We start from the raw sequence: 19,425 nt of genomic DNA, 5'->3' as shown, positions 1-19,425 counted from the left end.
GATGCCTTTTTGAGTCTGGAAACCTTGGTGTATGTGTCATACCCTATATGATGGCTTGAGATACTAAGTGGTTATACTCTTCAGCCCCATATTATCCTCAAACTGAATGGCCTTACTCTAATTTCTAGGTCATAGCATTGGAACCAAACAAGGGCTTGTATGTAGGTCATCTAGTCTATACCCCTCACTTTACAGATGAGATAACTGAAGTGAAATGATTGCCCAAGGCCCCACAAGAGCCCAGATTTGATGCAAAGTTTTCTGGCTCCAGATACACAGACACAGCCACAGCCACACAGCCACACAGCCCCCCCCCCCCCCCCCACACACACACTCCCATTTCTCAGTTAACCCCTTGTGTAACTTTCAAACCTGATTCAAGCTTGACATCTGATGCTCCATTGGTGACTTTCTTTACAGTGAAACTTTCTCCTTTGTGTTGACGGGTGAAGATGGGAGTCGGTGGTTTGGTTACTGCAAGAAGCTCTTGGTGAGCATTGGGCTGAGGCTGCCAGAATACTGATAAGTGGGATGGTGAGGATGGCTGAGGCAGGTCTTTCAGAGGTAAAAGGTCTGGGCTGAGCGGGATGAGTGGGGAGAGTGTGTCAGCCACTCATTGGTCTATTTATGATACTGACGTTCTGCTAGTATTAGGCAGTCAATACAAGGTGGATGTTAGAAGGAAATCATTTGTAGTAATACATAAAGAAAGAAGTTATTGACACAGTTGCTTAATTGTATTACAGACATATTTAGGAGTAAAGCACACCGTATAAAGCAGCTCCAAGCTACTCCCTGGCCCCCTCAGTTCTTTCTGCATGGGAACCCTACTGGAATTTCCCAGAATTCTGTTGTAATAAAGGACAATGCTTTGGCTGCAGCTTGGTCCTCATAGGGTTTTGATGGTACATCATGTTCTGTGTTGTTTTCTTCTATTTTAGCCAGAAGGCAAAGGAAAGAGACTGCCTGAGGTGTATTGCGTGGTCAGTCGGTTGGGTTGCTTCAACCTCTTTTCAAAGGTGAGTGGAATCTGTGTATTGTCTGAAAGGTTATTCTTTCTGGGCTCTAAAAATTTTTGTTTCTTAGGAATTTTCTGTTTAGTATGAAGGGACACAGAATTAAATGTTACTTTACAGCAGGGGTAAATAACCAGTCCTCATTTAACTAGCATTTATTAAGCATTTACTATATGCCAGGTGCTGTGCTAAGCAATGATCAGTAGATTTTGAACCATTTACCTAGTGAGATCTCTACCTACTATGGCTTGGTTGAATTTCTAGCTGAGGAGAAAGTGTGGTCAGTAGAGATCCTTGACCCCATCCTTCCCTCCAACAAAACTTTTTAACCACTATGTGTGTGTCTGAGTGTCCATGTATATATATAGTTAGCTAGATAAATAGATGTAGGTGTATGTGTGTATGTGCGTATATACACATATATGTGTATGCGTGTGTGTATGACTTGTGTGACCCTGGGCAAGTCACTTAAACTGTTTGCCTCAGATCCTCATGTATAAAAAGTTTGGAGAAGGAAATGGCAAACCAGTCCTGTGTCCTTGCCAGGAAATCCCAAATAGGCTGTCAAGGAATTAAAAACAACAGAAACAACTGAACCACCACAAAAGGACTTTATATTTGTTCCTATTAAATTTTAGTACAGTATAATGGATAGAGAGTAGGTCATTAGGTTGGACCTGGTTTCAAGCCACACTTCTGGTATATTACTGTGTATCATTGGGCAAGATAACTCTCTAATACTGTACATTTCAGGATGCCACCCCCTTCACTTCTACCTAGTGATCTCAGTGCTTCAAAGAAAAGAAAGTAGCTACTTCTTACAAAGAGTACACACCCTTGCTGTAGAGCAGGACTTCTTAAGCTATGACCCCCTTCAGTGCTTCTTAAATTGTGGGTTGCAAATATGGGGTCAAGACCCATTGTTTAAGAAGCACTGCAGGAGGCATGTGGTCCTAGCTATGTGACACTGGGCAAGTTATTAAACCTGTTTGCCTCAAGTTTTCTCATCTGTAAGATGGGAATAAAGAACAGCACCTATTTTCCACAGGCTATTTGTGAGGATAAAATGAAAAAGTATTTATAAAGCACTTTGCAAACCTTAAAGCACTCTCTACATGCTAGCCATTTTTATTGGTTTTGCTGTTGTCATTGACCAAGATTCAGGGGACTTGGACTGAAGTCCTGATTCTAATAATTATTATCTTTATGACCATAGGCAAGTCATTTTAACTCTCTGAACCTTAGTTCTACTATCTATAAAACAGGAATAAAACTTATATTCCCTATTTCACAGCGTTGTGAGGAAAGTGCTTTGTAAACCTCAAAACCTGACATAAATTAGAACTATTTTTAATGTTGTTATTGTTACTAATATCATTCTAGTGCAATACAGGCCCCAGGGCTTATGCTTCCAAAACTCACTCTCACAGAATGTGGTGGGTTCTTCTGTTTCACTTGTCCAGGGATAACCTTAAGGAATTGTGAAGCAATTTTTCTAGTGTTATTTCTACGAGCCCCCACTGGTGTGTGTCCTCCCATTGATTACTAATTAATATCAGTTCGCCAGCCTCATTTGTTGAGCTTTTTAAAACAGGTATAGAAGAAAAAACATATGGTGCAACAACCATCTCCCTAAATCAGAGGCACACTTTCCCACAAGTACGTACAGTATACAGGGGAAGGTGGTTTCATACTTAGACAGTGTATGTAGCAAATGAGTAACTGATTATTCTTGGTTGCTAGAAGTTATTTTCTTCCTTTTGTGAGGTCTTACATTCCTCCTAGACATGGTGTAGCTTTCTGCTGGGCTCCTTGCAGAGTCCTGAATTTACCTTTCTACCATATCTAAATTTTCCTTGGCTCCTTATGCAGACACTACCACCATCTGTTCCAGAGACACTGCTGGTATGCCCATGAGAAGTCTAAACAAAATCTTCCCACCTTTAAAAGTTTACCATATCATCTTCTGGTCAAGGCAGGGGAGGAAACAAAGGCTGTACCCTTTCTCTTCCCCCAAGCAATTACTGATCGGAACTTGGCTGAATCGTTTTTCATTAGAATGCTTGACACTCAAATGCCCAGGTTCAGAACTGGCTTCTTCTTTATCCATAACCCACAAAGTATGACTGGGTCTCTTCAGTCAATCCTAATAAACTTCCTGTGTAATGTCATTTTATTTCATCAGATGACTTTCATTCCTTCCAAACTGATTATGGACATTTTGAAAATCAAATACCTTTGACTTATTGATTCAATACAAATATTTCCAACTGATTATGGTAGTTACTTTAAGTGAAGTGAGGTGATTGGTTGAATCAACCCCTATCCTTCCACTAGAATGATAAGGTTAAATGTGTTTTGGTTCTGAGAGTATGACTGGAATGTAATACTTTGGAGATATTTGGTTGGCTGGGGGAGCTTATTTAGTGGTATTTATGATTCCAGATTAGGGATTGGGTAATGTGTGAGTGTTGCACACAGAGGCTGGCAATTCTGGGATTTCTCTCTTACATGGGGCCATTACAGAAAAGGACAATTAACTCTTCAGGGAAAACAACTGAATGATTTTTTTCTACAGATTCTGGATGAAGTGGAGAAGAGGCGAGAGATGTCTCCAGCACTTGTATATCCTTTCATGCGGAGTGTCATGGAAGCACCTTTCCCTGCTCCTGGACGTACTATCACTGTCAAGAGCTACCTCCCAGGAGCTGGAGATGGGGTAAGTTGGTTGGTCCTGGAACGGTTTGATAACTCTATAGAGTAGTCAACTCAATAAGCATTTATTAAGTTCCTACTATGTGCTGGTACCTATGCTAAGTGCTAGAGATACAAAGAAAGGGGAAAAAACACAACCTTTCTCTGCCTTCAAGGAGCTTACAATGTAAAGGGGGAGATAACATGCAACTAGCTATGTATAAATAATGTGTGCAAGATAAATTAAAGATAATCTCGGGGGAAGACACTAACATTAAGGAGGAACAGGAAGTGGGATTTTAGTTGAGGAGGCAGACAGTTCAAGGAATGGGGGGGCAACCAATGAAAATACCTAGAATCAGGAGATAAGAGTATGCTCTGCAAGAAATAGCAAGGAAATGAATGTCACTGGATCATAGAGGACATGGAGAGAAGTAAAGTGGAAGAAGATTGGAAAGGTAGGAAGGGGCCAGGTTACGGAGGGCTTTGGAAGTCAAACAGGATTTTATATTTGATCCTGGAGGCAATAAGGAATTATTGGAATTTATTGAATAGCAGAATACCTGTGCTTTTGGAAGATCACTTTGATAGCTAAGCAGAGGATGGACTGGAGAGGAGAGAGAATTGGGGCCAGGAAACCAACCAGAAAGCTATTGCAATAGTTCAGGTGTGAGATGAGAAGGGCCTGCAACCAGGGTGCTGGCAGTGTCAGAGGAGAAAAGGGAGCATATATGAAAGATGTTACAAAATATCGGGTCTTGGCAACAGATTGGACGTGGGGTTTGAAAGTGAGGAGTAAAGGATGGTGCCTGGGTTGTGCCTCAGAGTGACTGGGAGGATGGTGGTACCCTTCACAGTTATAGGGAAGTTAGGAAGGGAAGGAAAGATGAATGAGTGAAGCATTTACTGAGGACTTACCATATACAAAGCAGTGTACTAAGCACTGGCGGTGCAGATAGAACAATAAGTTAGTCCCTTTTTCAAGGAGCTCACATTTTAATGGGGGAGACAACACATATGGAAGATTTCAGTTGGATGGAAAAGCTCTGTGATCTGAAAGATATTTCAGCAAAGCAGGTGTTAATGCTTCTTCTTTAATATCATTCCAATAATAAAATGATATTATGTTCTAATGTAATAAAAAGAATGAGTTTGGGTCCCTCAGGATGGTACACATGCAGAACATGGTCTAGGATGGCATTGCAGAGGGTTTCACCAGCCTGTAAACTCCTCCTCCTACTTTAACAACTTTTTTCGTGATTACGGGCTGTTGTCTTAAGAATGGCCTAGGCACTTCAGAGACTCTAGATTGACTAAATCAGGGATCAGCTGTAGTGGCTGACTTGAAGATGGCCAAATCTTTTTACAAGAATGATACTAGGGGCAGGTTAGTGAGGCAGTCCCTCCTCTTGCCATGGTAGTATCTCTCTTGTTTTTGTGACACTTGGAAATTCTAAGCTGGAACTACTGGGGTCACTGGGAAATGAATGTCCAGTTGGAGGATTCCTGCAGAAAAAAACAAGGCTGGAAAAATGCATCCTATCTGCATTGAGGTGAATCTGACTGATTGGAAGAAAAAGAAATTCTGTATTCTCGGTGACAAATGGGAGCATGTGGTAAACCAGTTATTTTTCTCCATTCTAAGGCCTGTGCTAGAGCCTTGTGGAACTCAAAAAAGCTTGACTTAAAATTTTGAGAAATTTATGAGAGATAATTCCTTGTGGAATGATATTTGATCTTTGTTCAAAGTTGTTAGTTTTGCCTTGTCTTAAAATTTCAAACATCAGACTAAGTGACAGAATGTGATGCTGATAAAAATAACAAAAATATACTATTTGTTTTTACTTTTCCCTGATATTTGAGGAAACAATCATTCACACCTTTAAGACAATAGTAAAAATCATGTTTGTGGAAGTAAAATTATATTTAGAAAAGAAAAGGAGAATGAGTTCCATTTTGGACATGTTGAGTTTAAGATATCTGCATATACTCAGTTTGAGATATCTATAGGAACCTGAAATTAGGAGACTAGAGGTCAGGAGAGAGTTTAGAACTGGATAAATAGATCTGAGAATGGTGGAGGGTAGAAAATAGGTATTATATAGTACCTACTATGTGCTAGATACTTTACAAATATTATCTCATTTGATCCTCATAATAACCATGTGAGGCTACTATTATCCCCAATTTACAGTTGAGAAAACTGAGGCAAAGAGAAGTTAAGTAACTTCTCCAAGAATCACACAGCTAATTAGTGTCTGAGGTCAAATTTGAATTCAAGTCTTCAAGGCCCAGCCCTCTATCCGTTGCGCCACCTAGTTGTATCATATGAATAGAAAGTCATCTGAACAGAAATGAGATTGATTATTGACTCTATGGCAGCTGATTACCAAGTGATATAGTATGAAACGAGGAGAGAAGACAGCCCAGCAGGGAGTAGCTGGGGTAACTCCTCATAATTTTTTTTTTTTTGCTAATAGGCAGAATTTCTAGGTATAGCAAGTCATAGATGTCCTCTCTCCCAATTCTAACAAAATACAAAAAATGTAGACTACTCCCACAGACTACTGGACAAACTCAATTCAGTAAATTTGTATTAAGCATCCACTATGTACAAGGCTCTGTGTTAAGCATTTTTTACAAATATTATCTCATTTGATCCTTACAACAACCCCAAGAGGTAGGTGCTGTTATTATCCCCATTTTGCCAATGTAGAAACTGAGGCAAAAAGAGGTTAAGTGATTTGCTCAGCATCACATGACTGCTAAGTTTCTGAGGCCACATTTCATCTGAGGTCTTCATTACTCCAGGCCCAGTGCTCTGTGCACTATGGTGTCACTTAGTACTTAGCACCAGCTTAAGTATTAAAAGAAGCTAAAGATGTGGGAATAAGGAAACAGTGCATTTCAGGCATAGGGGAGGGCTTGAGCCAAGTCATGGAAGCCAGAGATGGAAGCCGATGTTGACCACTTTAGCTGGGATATACATTTCATGAAGGAAAACAATGTGAAATAAGTCAGCAGAGATAGATTGGAGCAGATCATAAAGGGCTTTAAATGCCAACTTAAGTTTCTATTTTATTTTAAAGGCAATAGGGAACTACTGAAGATTTCTGAGCAGGCAAGTAGTGTGATCAGCTCTAAGCTTTATAGGAACATTATATTGACATGTAGAGGATGAATTGGAGAGAGCAGAAACCTAAAGCAGAGAGAACAATTAGATAATAACTAGAATATTCCAGGTGAGAGACAATGAAGATTTTAACTAGAATGGTGGCCATTTTAGTTTTGAGATGTATGCAAAAGATACTGAAGCAGTAGGATATTCGAGAGAGAGAGAGAAGAGACAAGGATGGTTCCAAGGAAGACATTTAGAAAGATGGTGGGTGAATCAAGAGATTCAGGGAACTCTGAAGGAACACTGGATTTCTGGGGAAAACAGAATAATAATGATAAATTATCAAGGAGAAGGCTATAGCTTTGTATTTCAAGAGGCTTACTGGCACCTTGAAAGAAATACTTAATGAGAACATATTGAAACCAATTAACACCTAAGCAATAACTATCTAAAAATAGACTTCTGGAAATATAAAATGAACAAAAACAGAATTGGAAAATATTCTCAGAAAAATACATTCTATATTAATGAAACACAGAGTCTTTCATTCAAAAGAAGCTATAATATGATTAACAATTTTTTAAGGAAAAGGATGGATAGATTTTCTCAGAGCACATAAATGGATTAAAAACTTAACAGAAATACTTCTGGAATAGATATTGTTGAACAAGAGAGTAAAGACTGATTAATAGGTACATGCCACCGAATTTGTCAAATGTAACCAAAAGAGATTTACCTACAGATGGAATTTATTAAATTGCTAAAATCTGGATGTGGAATCAAAAGTCCCTCTACAGACAACAATCACATGAACACAACTAAAATATGTCACCAAAGAATGGAACAGATAGCTATGATCATGAATATTTTAAAAAATGAAAATGGAGGGATTTATGATGGCAGTTCAGGATCAAGTTATCACCAAGAGAAATCATAGAAATGTTATTTTTAAGGAGTGCTAGCTTACTGATCAATATATATTTTACAAGTAAATGGTAAAAATAATGCAGTACATCATTACAGGTTGCAAAAATTTATGACCTGCCAAATGCCTAATAACATATGATCTGATGGCTATAATTATACATCAGAAGGTCATCATCTTTCATAAAGTAATAGATAGCAAATCTCTGTGCTCCAAATGTAGAGCTTAAAATAACCTTGAGAATTCAGCAAATAAACTCTACTGTAACAAGAGCATCATTATATACAAAACTATTGCCCGTAATCACCTGAACATAACACTGATCGAGAAACATTTATGAACAATGTTCTTAATGGATGTTACCATACCAGATATTTATCAACTCCAAGTTATATGGAATGAAACGCTTTCAAAATATAGACACCATGCAGAAGAAATCAAAACCAGGTAGGAAGAAGATGAGGTGCATAGCTTCCTCATTATCCTGCCTGCTACTTGAGTTGTCGCAAAGCCTATAAAAAATAAGCTTAAATCTCAGTATTTTATACAATTACAAACAGCAGTTATTTTTTTCTCCTGTGCAAAAATCTAGAGGATATAAAATATAAATGAATAACAACATGTTCCAGGACAGTTTCTATCAGAATTCTATTAAAAATGAGTACTAGAGGAATAATAACCACCATAACAACATTTCTATATCTCTTTACAATTTCCAAAGCATTATGTTGTGTATGTAGTTATAGTGTCACCTGACCCTTACAACAGCTTGTAGGACCGACATCACAGGCTGGTTGTGAGGATTAAGTGAAAGACTTATGTATACTAATACTGAACACCTTGAATTTAAGATACCTTTTAGGCTGGTGATAACCAGAAGGCTGTTAGTGATGTGGGACTAGAGCTCAGGAGAGGAATGGGAGCTGGATATACAGCAGTCTTCAGTATAAAGATGATCATTAAATACCCATGTAACTGGATAAGGTCACTGGGAAAGAAGATAGAGAAAAAAGGGCCTCAGACAGAGCCTTGGGAGATAGCTGTGTTTAGGTTGTGCTATATTGAAGGCATATTGATACGGAAAGAGGACTGAGGAGGAATGGTCTGACAAGTAAGGGGAAAGAACTAAAAGAGAGTAATGTTTTGGAATGTGGGGAAGGAGAGTGTCCTGGAGGGAGGAGATGGTTGATAGGGAGATCAAAAAGAATGGAGACTGAAAAAAAGCTCTCAGACTACTTAGCAGGTGATCATTAGTAACTTGAAGATAGCATAGTAGGGGTTGGAAATCATATCACAAGTGGTTGAGAAGATAAGTAAGAAAGTGGAGGCATAAAGTATAGATGGCTTTTTTTGAGAGATTGGCTGTGAAGTAGGCATAGAGGATGTTTTTTGAGCTGCTAAATGCCTTGACTGATCTCTTGAAATAGCATAATCTTAGACCCAAGAAAGCAGTGGCGCTCTTCCATATTTCTCTAGGTCTTTAGAATAATGTTATGATTTATTGTGGAAAATGACAATTTGTATAGAGTCCTCCTGGTTGTCAGAAGGAAGAGATGGATTTAGAGTAGGAACATAAAGTAGAGGATTGTGGGGCTAAGGCAGCTTACCCTTCCAAAAGAGACTTCTCTCTTATATTATTAATAAAAGTAGACATAGTAAAGTTAGATTTTTTTTTGCATCATTTCTTCCAACATTTACTTGTCTTCACAGTCAATTGAACTCTGCAGACCACTGGATTCTCGGCTTGAACATGTTGATTTTGAGTGTCTATTTAAATGTTTAAGTGTATGTCAACTCATCCGAGTCTGTGCCTCGCTCCTTTTAGAACGAAGGGTTATATTTGTTGCCAACAATTTAAGGTAGGAAAATAATACTCAACTTTACACTTCTTTTTTGCTTTATTCATTTTTTTTTTAATTTGGGCATCTTATTAAAATATGTATATACAGTTAGTCAAGCTAATTAAACTATTTGGGAACTAGGTGATTCAAAATAAAAGTACAGAAGTCTTTTAGGTTTGGCTTTGACATCTCTCTTTTTGCAGTAGACATGGCTTTTTAATTGGTTTTGTTTAGGCAGTTTAAATTACTTTGCATCCTCTGAGCATATACAATTAGTGATAGAGAGAAGTCTACTATCTAAAATAAAACTAATTTTGAATTTAATTTATAATTAAAATTGAGAATTCCTTTATAAATTGAATTAATTTGAAAGATAATTTATTTAAATTCAAATGTAATTGAATTTAATTCACAATTTAAAATGAGAAATCAGGACTAGATCTGTGAGAATAAGAAGTTACCTGTAACTCCTCTTTTTATGCCATACTTGCCTGGACCTCCATGTATCTCTGTGTGACACTGTTTACTTTCTCGTCCGGCCAGTACTCTGTCTAAATGTGGCCATGCTGTGGTAGCTACACTGTATCCCTTCACCTGGCAGCACACCTACATCCCAGTCTTGCCAGTCTCCATGATTGACATTGTGTGCTCACCCACCCCATTTCTCATTGGCATCCTGTCCTGCTCTTTACCATTGCTCCAGGATCTGCCCATTGAAGAGGTAAGGGAAGGGGATGAGGGGGATGATAGTTTAATGTTTAACACATGTGAAAACTCTTAATATATTCTTCCCAAAATTGAAAAAGAAATTATATTGCTCTAAGATTGATTGTAATATAGGTAAGTACCCCATTGTATCATATTAACTATAGCGAGTCAAACTTGTTTTTGTGTTAGATGAATAGGTTGACCTACTGAAAAGGAAACAGGCTCAAAACCCAAGAAATACCCTGGGTAGAGTTTTAAACAGGACAGAACTTTGAGTCACTTTCATGAAAACTGTTCCCACTGCTTGTAAAAACCACAACCCTCTCCTTGATTCAGCAAATGTTACGTGAATGACTCCAGTCTAACCTGCCTGACGCCCTTCTCCAATAGGTGCTGATTGTCGATCTCTGTGCAGACAAGTTCTTGCAAGAGGTGAGTGACACAGAAGGAGATTGCATAACAATGTTTGGGGAGACGGCTTTCAATAGATCTTTTACAGAAAAATAATTTCCTTAGAGGAATTGACTCAGTTAGACTTTGAGCTCCTCCACATACTCAGTTTTATTTACAATGAGTAACCTTAAGAGTTACAGTCTAGTAACAAAGTTAGTTTGAGAAAATGAGGCTATTTCACAAACAAGGAGAAAGCTTCATTGTAAACAGCGTCTTCAAGAAGGGAGCTGCTCGTTGCATTGCCTTTTTCAAAGTGCAGATGAATTCATGTCAGCTTACCAAACATCACATAATTTGTGTCAGGATGTAGGTTTCTGACAGTGCATGAAACAAGGTCTGAGTATTACTTAATAGTTCTGACTCAATTTCAAAACCAACTAGCATTTCAGAGTTTAGCATCATCCTTCTGAAAGACATCTTTCTTATCAGATCAGCAGAGATCATGAGATTCGTGGATGAAAGCTTATTTACAAAGCTAAGTGATGTTACTGGGTTATTTTTCTGATTGACATCAGTGGTTATTATCTAATATTTTGCTTTTAAATCTGCTCAGTTTAGGAGAAATAGTTTCTCATACAGCAAAGAATAAAAAAACACTGCTTTTTCTGAATATCAATAGTGAATGTTTGAGTTCCAGTCCATAAATCCATGCACAATTCCACTGTTGTCTTTTTAGGTTTCTGATGAAGGTGACATTCTACCACCGAAACTCCAGGCTGCTCTGGTGCAGATTTTGGAAGAACGAAATGAAATCTTGGCTCAAGAGCAGAGTTCTCCACAAGGTACAAGAAAGTGTGTTAACTGGATCATGTGATTCTGTGACTCCCAAGTCAACTGGTGTTTAGTTAGTCCTTACTTAATCCAACCTTTGCACCCTATTCAGCATGTCAAAGGATACAAAAAGACAAAGGTCAAGGCACTGAAGAAGTTACTGTCAAGCTGAATGTGAAATGAAAGATGCATATTACATGAAAAAACTAGAGAACCTAGTGCCAGATTGTGGGGTAGGCTTAAAGGGTTAAAGAAATTCAGGGAAGGAAAAGGTTAATGTGGAATGGTATAATGAAGGAAAGCTTCTCTAGAGCAGGCTAGGACTTGCACTTGTCTTTAAAGTGTAGGATGTGGGTTAGCGAACAGGAGTGGGGAATGCATTCTATTCATTCAACAATCAAGCAACGATTTATTAAAAGACTATTCTATGCTAGGTAATGTGCTAGGTCCTGGGGATACAAGGAGAAAAGTGAGACCATCCTAGCTCTCTTAAGGAGCTTACATTTTAATAGGAAAAATAGGGTAGTAATGGCCAGGAAGGAGGAATTTGGTATAGGCAGTCAGAGAAATTGTGAAAGGAAGCACAGAACAGTAGATTGTCAGAACTTTTCCAGTAATGAGGGTAGTACTAATTTGGTTATTGCTTCCTATTACTGTCAAGGGTACTACCATCCTCCCAGTCACCTGGGTTAACTAAGCCTACATACATTCCTCAGCTTCTCACTCCCAATATCAGATTTGTTGCCAAGTTCTGTTGGTTCTAACTTTACAATGTCTTTTGTATATGATCTCTTCTCTTCTCTCCTTTGACACTGCAACTACCCTGGTACAGACCCTGGATTATTGTGATAGCTTATTGATTTATCTCTCTGCCTCTCTTCCTAAAGAGCAGGTTCAACAAAGTCACCTATTTAATAGTTCCAGGGACTCTGATATTCAAAATCCTTTATAACCTGGCCCCCTCCTATCTTTCCAGTCTTCTTACACCTTCCTTACCCCCACCCCCCCAAACATACACTAAGTGACACTGGCCTCCTTACTCTTCTTAGAGAGAAACACTCCATCCCCCAACTGTGGGCATTTTCGCTGGTTGTTCCACATACCCCAAAAGCTCTCCTCCTTCATCTCCATCTCCTGGCTTCTCTTAAGTCCCAGCTAAAATCCTATCTTTTATAAGAACCTGTTTCCTCTTAATGCTATAAAGTCTTCACTCTGAAATTTCCTCCAGTTTCTCATATATATTTTCTTTGTACATAGTTGTTTGCATGTTTTCTTCTGTCTGTGCGCTCTTTGAGAGCAATGACTGTATTTTTGTCTTTCTTTGTATCTCCAGCACTTAGCTTGTTTACTTACCTAATGCTTGTTTACTGACTGACTCAGAGGTAGGGTAAGGTATGGTGTTCTGGTGCACTGTTGGATGTAATGTTAAATGGTCTAAGGCCAGTTAGATATGATGAGATTAGGTGAGTTTTCACTTAACGCCCACTAATAAAGATATCTCAGCTCCAGAATGGAGTCCCAAAACTGAATGGATAAACTGTGGGAGGGCATGGATAATCTACTGAGTGCAAAGCTGCTGTGGAATATACAAAAATGATTAAAACTTATTTAGTTCTGGCCCTCAGTGGGCTTATGACCTAGTGGATAATTAAAAAAAATTTTTTTTTACCATAATGGATAATAAAAGCAGAGGGTTCATGACAATTATTTTGACTTTTTGACATTTAACCCCTTGAGAATAATAGGAAAAGTAGGACAGATAATTTAAATTTAGGGCCACTTGATAAGATCTTCGATGTCAAGTTAAGTAGTTAGGGCATTGTATGAAAGGTGGTTGGGGAGCTATTATGATAGTTAATTCATGTTTATTTAGCACTTTCAGATGGTTCACAACATATTTTTCTTACAGACAACTATAGGTAAAGGCCAGGAAAGAAAGAAATCAGAATTGGTGGGAAGAGAAGTAGGAGAGAAGGCAGTAAGGAGAGCTTCAAGAATGAGATGATCAACAGTATCATGAAGCATACATGAGCACCATAAAAAGTTCCCTGGATTTGGCTAGGAGTCATTGATGACTTCTGAGAGAGCAGTTTCAGGGGTTGTAAGATTGTAAGATTCAACAACAAAATTGTTGGGAGATAAAGTAGTAGTTACTTGTCCAAGGAATCTGACTGCTTCTAGATTTGGTACAGGGAAATCAGAATTTACGTAGCTTGCTCCCAGTTCTTCTAATAACTGCTTCTTAGTAGGACCTATAGATTACCTACCCCGACAAGAACTATTTCTGTATACAAATAGCACCAAAAAACCCCAAACTCTTGCTTTATATCTTGCAGTAGATGCAACACTCAACACCCTGGTATCCGAAGCTTTTGTAAGATTCTTTGTGGAGCTGGTGGGACACTATTCTTTGAACATGACTGTGACAGAACGTGGAGAACGAGTATTCCAGAGGGAGCCATTCCGAAAGTCTCATACCTCTCGGAGTGTGCGTCACTTCCTGGATCTGTTCATGGAGACACAAATGTTTGCTGGCTTCATCCAGGACAGGGAACTTCGGAAGAGTGGGGTTAAAGGTCAGTCTCTACAAGTAAAGTCCCTTCTTCTTTAGTCCATTTGAAGTACTTGATTGAAAAATACTTGGAAAAATCCGAGATTTTATTAATATGGATCCCTTCTTTCTTTCACTGAAGTCTTACTCCAATGTCTTACTGTAGCATACTGAAAAGATCTTGAATGTAGGCCTCATGAAGTACTGTAAATATGTTGTGAGATTTAGCCTAGCTGAGTTTAGAGAGGCTCTTTGTTACTTAGTTTTTCAGTCATGTGCGACTCTTTGTTGACCCCATTTTGGGTTTTCTTGGCAAAGATGCTGGAATAATTTGCCATTTTCTCCTCCAGCTCATTTTATAGATGAAGAAACTGGGTCAAACAGGGTTAAGTGACTTGCCCAGGGTCACACAGCTAGTTAGTGTCTAAGGCCAGATTCAAACTCAGGAAAAGTCTTCTTGACTCCAAGCCCAGCACTATTATCTGTTCTTGTGGCTCATTACCTCTCCAATACTGGTTACCACATGATTGATTCTTTTAGTCACAACTGAAGACCATTTAGTAAGTGTGGAGGAGTTGTGATCTGTGTTTGAAAAGATCTACACTGATTAAATCACTACTTTAAAAAATATTACAATTAGAGTATCCCTTCCACCAATAAAACCTTCCTATCCTGCGTGATTTTTGTCTGTTTTCTCATAAATCTTCTACAAAGATATATATATTCAGCTAATGTCCTACTACAGAACCCCATCATGACATAGAATTGACTCAGAGTTCTTGAAGGATATGCCAGCAGACTAATCCCTAGCCAAATCTATAGCTAGGTTGTTGATAAACTCCACAGCTCTAATCTAGGGATTAGTTTAGTTAAGTACAGAAAAGTCCATTATTAGAAAACTGATTAAACTTATTGGCACAGCATTTTATGATGTATGATATGAGGTTCCATTTGGCTCTAGAGGGAGGCCTGATTTTTAATTATCTAGCATGTTCAAAGAAAGGTAATTAAGTTCTCTTGCATTAGTTCAGTGTTTGAATGTAAGTTGGTTTCAACAATATGAATTTCCCTCGTAGGCCTTTTTGAAGTCCGGGCCATTCAGTACTTGGAAGCAATTCCAGAGTCTGAACCCAGTGGGGTGAACAAGATCCTTCGAAGTCTTGGTAAGTTATTATGTTTGTATTAAGTATGGTTAGAAAACCTTCATGATGCCACAGTTCAAAGATACCATAAAATATTGAGATGCATAAAATGTCTAAGTGCTAATAACCTAGAAAAGCCTTGCTAATGATGTGTCATCCTGTTAAGACAACTCCCTAGTTCCTGAGTCCTGAAGGAGAAAAAACATCCAAGTAGTTGTGAATTTTTCCCTTTCATGCCTGGATCAGTTGATCTTTGCCCAAGGTGGTCCTCTGGGGACACCTCCTTCAGACAGCTACTTTTGCCCTACCTTACAAACCAAAGGATTAACACCTGAGTATAGAAGGGACCTAGCACAGAACAGGAATTCTTGTTTCTAGACAAATCTTAGCTTAGTCTCCAAATTTAAACAATATTATTTTCAGATTCCTAGTTGCTTGTAGTCAATTCTTAATTATCTCCATCTATGGAAGAGCATACATGGAACTGCCAAACCAAAATACCAAATCACACCTATCCTCCGAAAAAGAAATACATTTTTATTTGGTTTTGGAATATATATCCCTAATCCTAATCCATACTAATCAAACATACTTTAAGTCACTTCTTTTCCTTTATAAACCAAGGTAACAGAGTAGATAATCTAAAGAGATCCAAGTGTTTAGCACAGTGCCTGGCACACGGTAGGCACCGTAAATGCTTGTTCCCTTCCTCCTTCTCTTCTAAAGTAGTGATTATTAACCTTTGTTGTCATGACACCTTTGGCAATCTGGTTTTTATAGATAGCTTTTAAAAATATTATCTAAATATTGTGAAAAACAATTGCACTGACCCAGGTTAAAAATCCTTGAATTTACAAAGATCTTTCAGGTCTAAAATGCTGATTCTGTACTTAGTTGGGCAAACGTTAGAATTTGTGTTCTAAGAACGCAGATCAATTGACAGACTTATGGACAAGCTTACCTCTGCACTTGGCAGAACTGAATAAACAATGAGTAAATATTAGCCTTATAGTAGATAGAAATGAGTGATTTAAGAGTATCCTATGCTTACTTCTTCCCTTAGGAAATAAAATGAAATTTCTGCAGAAGAAATGAAAACCTGAATTTCTGTACCTGAAATGAAACAGGAAATGCTATCCAGGTCCAGGTACCAGGATGTACTTACTGACTAGGATTCTATATAAGCCTTGGAAAAGCTTAAAAGGTTCAAGGAAGCAGTCAGTCTGAGGATTTTACCCAGATACTGACTTTGGAGTCACAGCTGAATTCTTGAGGGTGGTCTGAAATCAATGCTGTCTTCATTTTATATCCAATTTTTTTGGAAAGAAAACATTTCTACTTCTTAATATTTAGGTTCATTCTCTGGTGCTTGGACTATAGGGAATTTGTTTTTCTCAAGAAAGTCTTGTTAATGTTCAGTTAAAATGAACATATTAGGCGAACATGAGCCTTATGGTAAATTTTAGGGTAAGTGGGAATGGTGGGATGATGTCCTTCACTGAGTTCTATGGCAGCTTTGATTGGCCCAAGCCAAATATTATCTTCATGTTTTTGTCTGATGTTCTTTTTTGTGGGATCCCACTCAGGTGGGTAAAGTCCTACTTTTCAACACTTTTTACTTACAGGATAGGCATCTTGTAGTCCATTCACATGGGTACTCAGCCCTGTGAGATCATGGTTATTAGAGATGTTTCCTATCAAACTAAAATGAACCAGTGCCACTTTCTAGCCCTCAGGACAGGGGACTCTGTACCCAGCAGAATGACTCAAAATTTGGGTTTCTCCTTAAACCTTGTGTTTTTTGCTATGGGAGAGCTGAACCTCATGGAAATGTAACCTCATTCTAGGGTCATACCACTTACCTACCTGGACTCTTGGTACCCAAAGCAGTGCTTGTTTTTGAATAGAGTGGCATTTAGTAGCACTATGTTTAATTTTCAGACTCTGGAATCCATCCAATATGGATATATTTAACTGGCACAAACATATTTATTCAAATTTAACAAAATTTTAGTTTTTCAGAATAAATTTCATTGCTATTCTCACAAGCAATGAACTTGTGTCAGTTAGTTTGTTGTGTTATTCTGGCAAATTAGGATCTGCCTTCGCTGCCTAATCAGGTAGCTTATACCTGTATAAATCTGAAGCAGACACCATTTGATGGTAGATGTTGTATAATATAATTCCTATAATCTGGGCCTGGAGAGGAAAGCTAGCCCTATGTCTGTTTTAAAATGTATAGTAAGCATCTTATCCCAACAGGGCCCCTGTTAGATTAAACATCTGTCCAGTTGCTCCCTTCTAGAACTTCACCCCTTTGCTGTTCCCAAAGGAATCTCTGATGGGAAAACAGAGTATTAATAAAATGGTGGGTGTGAGGGTGGGGGGAAGAAAAACTAAGTTAAATATAGCAGGCTGGGTCCTGTTGGTCCCTCTGTGAGGAGACCCCCTGCCTCAGGGATGGGGTCCAATGTTATGCCCTTTAAATTGAGGATGATTCCTTGAACTGTTGTATTTTATTTTTGTAAAGTACTATGGATCATGGGTACGTCTGTGATAGCAGAATTGCTCAAGATTTGTATAAAAAGTTGTTTACAGATTTTATAATGTTTCAAAAAATAAAAACATTTAAAAAGTCATTTTTCTTGAATGGAATAAAAGTCATATGCTTTTGAGAAGTGTTTTACTTTATTTAAGTACAAAATAGTTGTGCCATGGAATGCCTGAAGCCTGACTTTTAAGATCATAGCTTTTGGAGTAGAGAAAACCTGAGAGTTCAGTTAGTCTAATTTCCTCATTTTACAAATGAGGAAGGTAAGGTTTAAACACACAGGTAGTAACAAAGGCAAAGTTCAAACCCAGGGTCTCTTACTTCAAGCCCAGCATTCTTTCTACTATACCTAATACACACTCCTCCAGCGAGCCTATTTCCTTACTTCAAATACCAATTCCTGCCTCACATAGGACCTCTATGTTGTACTGCCCTCTTCTCACCTGGAACCCAGAACCATGCTCTACGCAGTTGGCACAGTGCTGAATGAATGAATACTCTTACAAATGTTGTATGGTAGAAAAGGACCTGGATCTGAAGGCACAAGATCTGGCTGCGGGTAGGACTTTTTTGGCCCAGCTTTGTGTGCCTTGAGAAGCCAGAAGCCATCTCACCCACTGGCAGGTCTGAAAGACTGGAGGTCCAGTAGCGTATTCAAACTATGCCAGTACGGATGGATAGTCTCTCCAGGAATCGCCGGATGCAGCATCTGCAGAGTGCTGGGCACGTGGTTCCGTGTCAGGGTTTGTCAGCGGGATAATCCCTCTCGTTCTGTTATGTTGTCTGCAGCAGAATGGGCATAGAGGCCATCACACCGGTAACAACATCACATGCTTAACTTCCCAAGGATTCAAGGAGGAACATGCTAACGACGTCCGGAGCGCTGACGAACTGAGTGCAGACGGAAGCAAGCTTTTGTCACTTATTTTTACTTTTTTCTGTGCAACACGGCTGATACGGAAATGTTTTGCACGATTTCACATGTATAACTGCCATGGTGGTGTTGGCTTCTCAAATGGCTGAGGGACTGGGAGAGAGAGGGAACTGGGCACTCAAAATGTTAAAAAATAGATGTTAAAATGATTATTTTTTTTAAAACGGAGGCAGCAGGCCTCCATCCCAACCTGTAAAAACGAGGTGGACTTGACGAACACGGATTCTTTCCTGCTAGGCCGCATTAAAGTCCCACGTCCCTTTAAGCTACAACAGTCTTGAAGGGAGGGAGGGTCTCTCCCTAGGCCCACCTCAAAATCCTGCCGGGGAGTTGTGTCTACACGTGACAAAAGAGATGCCGGAGGAGACTTACACTAAGCACGGACACGGAAACACGGCCTGGATGGAGCGGCATAGAGGCCCACTCGGTGTCAGCCCCTTCGGTCCCGATGCGAATCTAACGGGGCTCCTCGCGTGGCCCTCTGTGGCTGTGGCCGCAGAAAGAACTTGCTACAAACCTGCTGCTGCTGCTGTCACTTCATCAGGTGCTGGGGAAGAAAGAAATCGGTACCATGGAGGAGAAGGAATTGAGAAAAGACTCGGCGGAGGCAGGTTTAACCTCTGACCCCACCGGAGTCCAGCTTCTCGCGGAGCATGCCGGGAAAAGAGCGTCTAGCGCCTCACCTAGACGTCGAGTCACGTGATTCGTGTTAACCGAAGGG

At 39.1% G+C, this 19,425-nt stretch overlaps 1 protein-coding gene and 1 long non-coding RNA gene across 2 annotated transcripts in view; one reads left to right on the top strand and one right to left on the bottom strand.

The window, feature by feature from the left end:
* Positions 1 to 17,894, top strand: part of DENND2C (DENN domain containing 2C) — an 86,811-nt gene extending 68,917 nt beyond the window's left edge. Inside the window, exons 10-19 of the mRNA XM_072644421.1 lie at positions 421 to 490; positions 942 to 1,019; positions 3,595 to 3,735; positions 9,464 to 9,612; positions 10,138 to 10,315; positions 10,693 to 10,734; positions 11,432 to 11,537; positions 13,863 to 14,102; positions 15,154 to 15,240; positions 16,283 to 17,894. Of these exons, the coding sequence (XP_072500522.1) occupies positions 421 to 490; positions 942 to 1,019; positions 3,595 to 3,735; positions 9,464 to 9,612; positions 10,138 to 10,315; positions 10,693 to 10,734; positions 11,432 to 11,537; positions 13,863 to 14,102; positions 15,154 to 15,240; positions 16,283 to 16,314 (1,123 nt within the window). The 3' untranslated portion in view covers positions 16,315 to 17,894. The remainder of the gene's footprint in view (positions 1 to 420; positions 491 to 941; positions 1,020 to 3,594; positions 3,736 to 9,463; positions 9,613 to 10,137; positions 10,316 to 10,692; positions 10,735 to 11,431; positions 11,538 to 13,862; positions 14,103 to 15,153; positions 15,241 to 16,282) is intronic.
* LOC140527470 (uncharacterized) lies at positions 17,889 to 19,377 on the bottom strand. Its single transcript, XR_011974808.1, has 2 exons — positions 19,077 to 19,377; positions 17,889 to 18,661 (listed from the first exon to the last, which is right to left on the bottom strand). It is a non-coding gene; the product is annotated as an uncharacterized lncRNA (long non-coding RNA).
* Positions 19,378 to 19,425: the final 48 nt, after the last annotated feature.

The sequence above is a fragment of the Notamacropus eugenii genome, chromosome 2 (genome assembly GCF_028372415.1).
Source record: "Notamacropus eugenii isolate mMacEug1 chromosome 2, mMacEug1.pri_v2, whole genome shotgun sequence".
Lineage (NCBI taxonomy): Eukaryota > Metazoa > Chordata > Mammalia > Diprotodontia > Macropodidae > Notamacropus > Notamacropus eugenii.
This window is presented reverse-complemented; position numbering and strand designations above follow the sequence as displayed.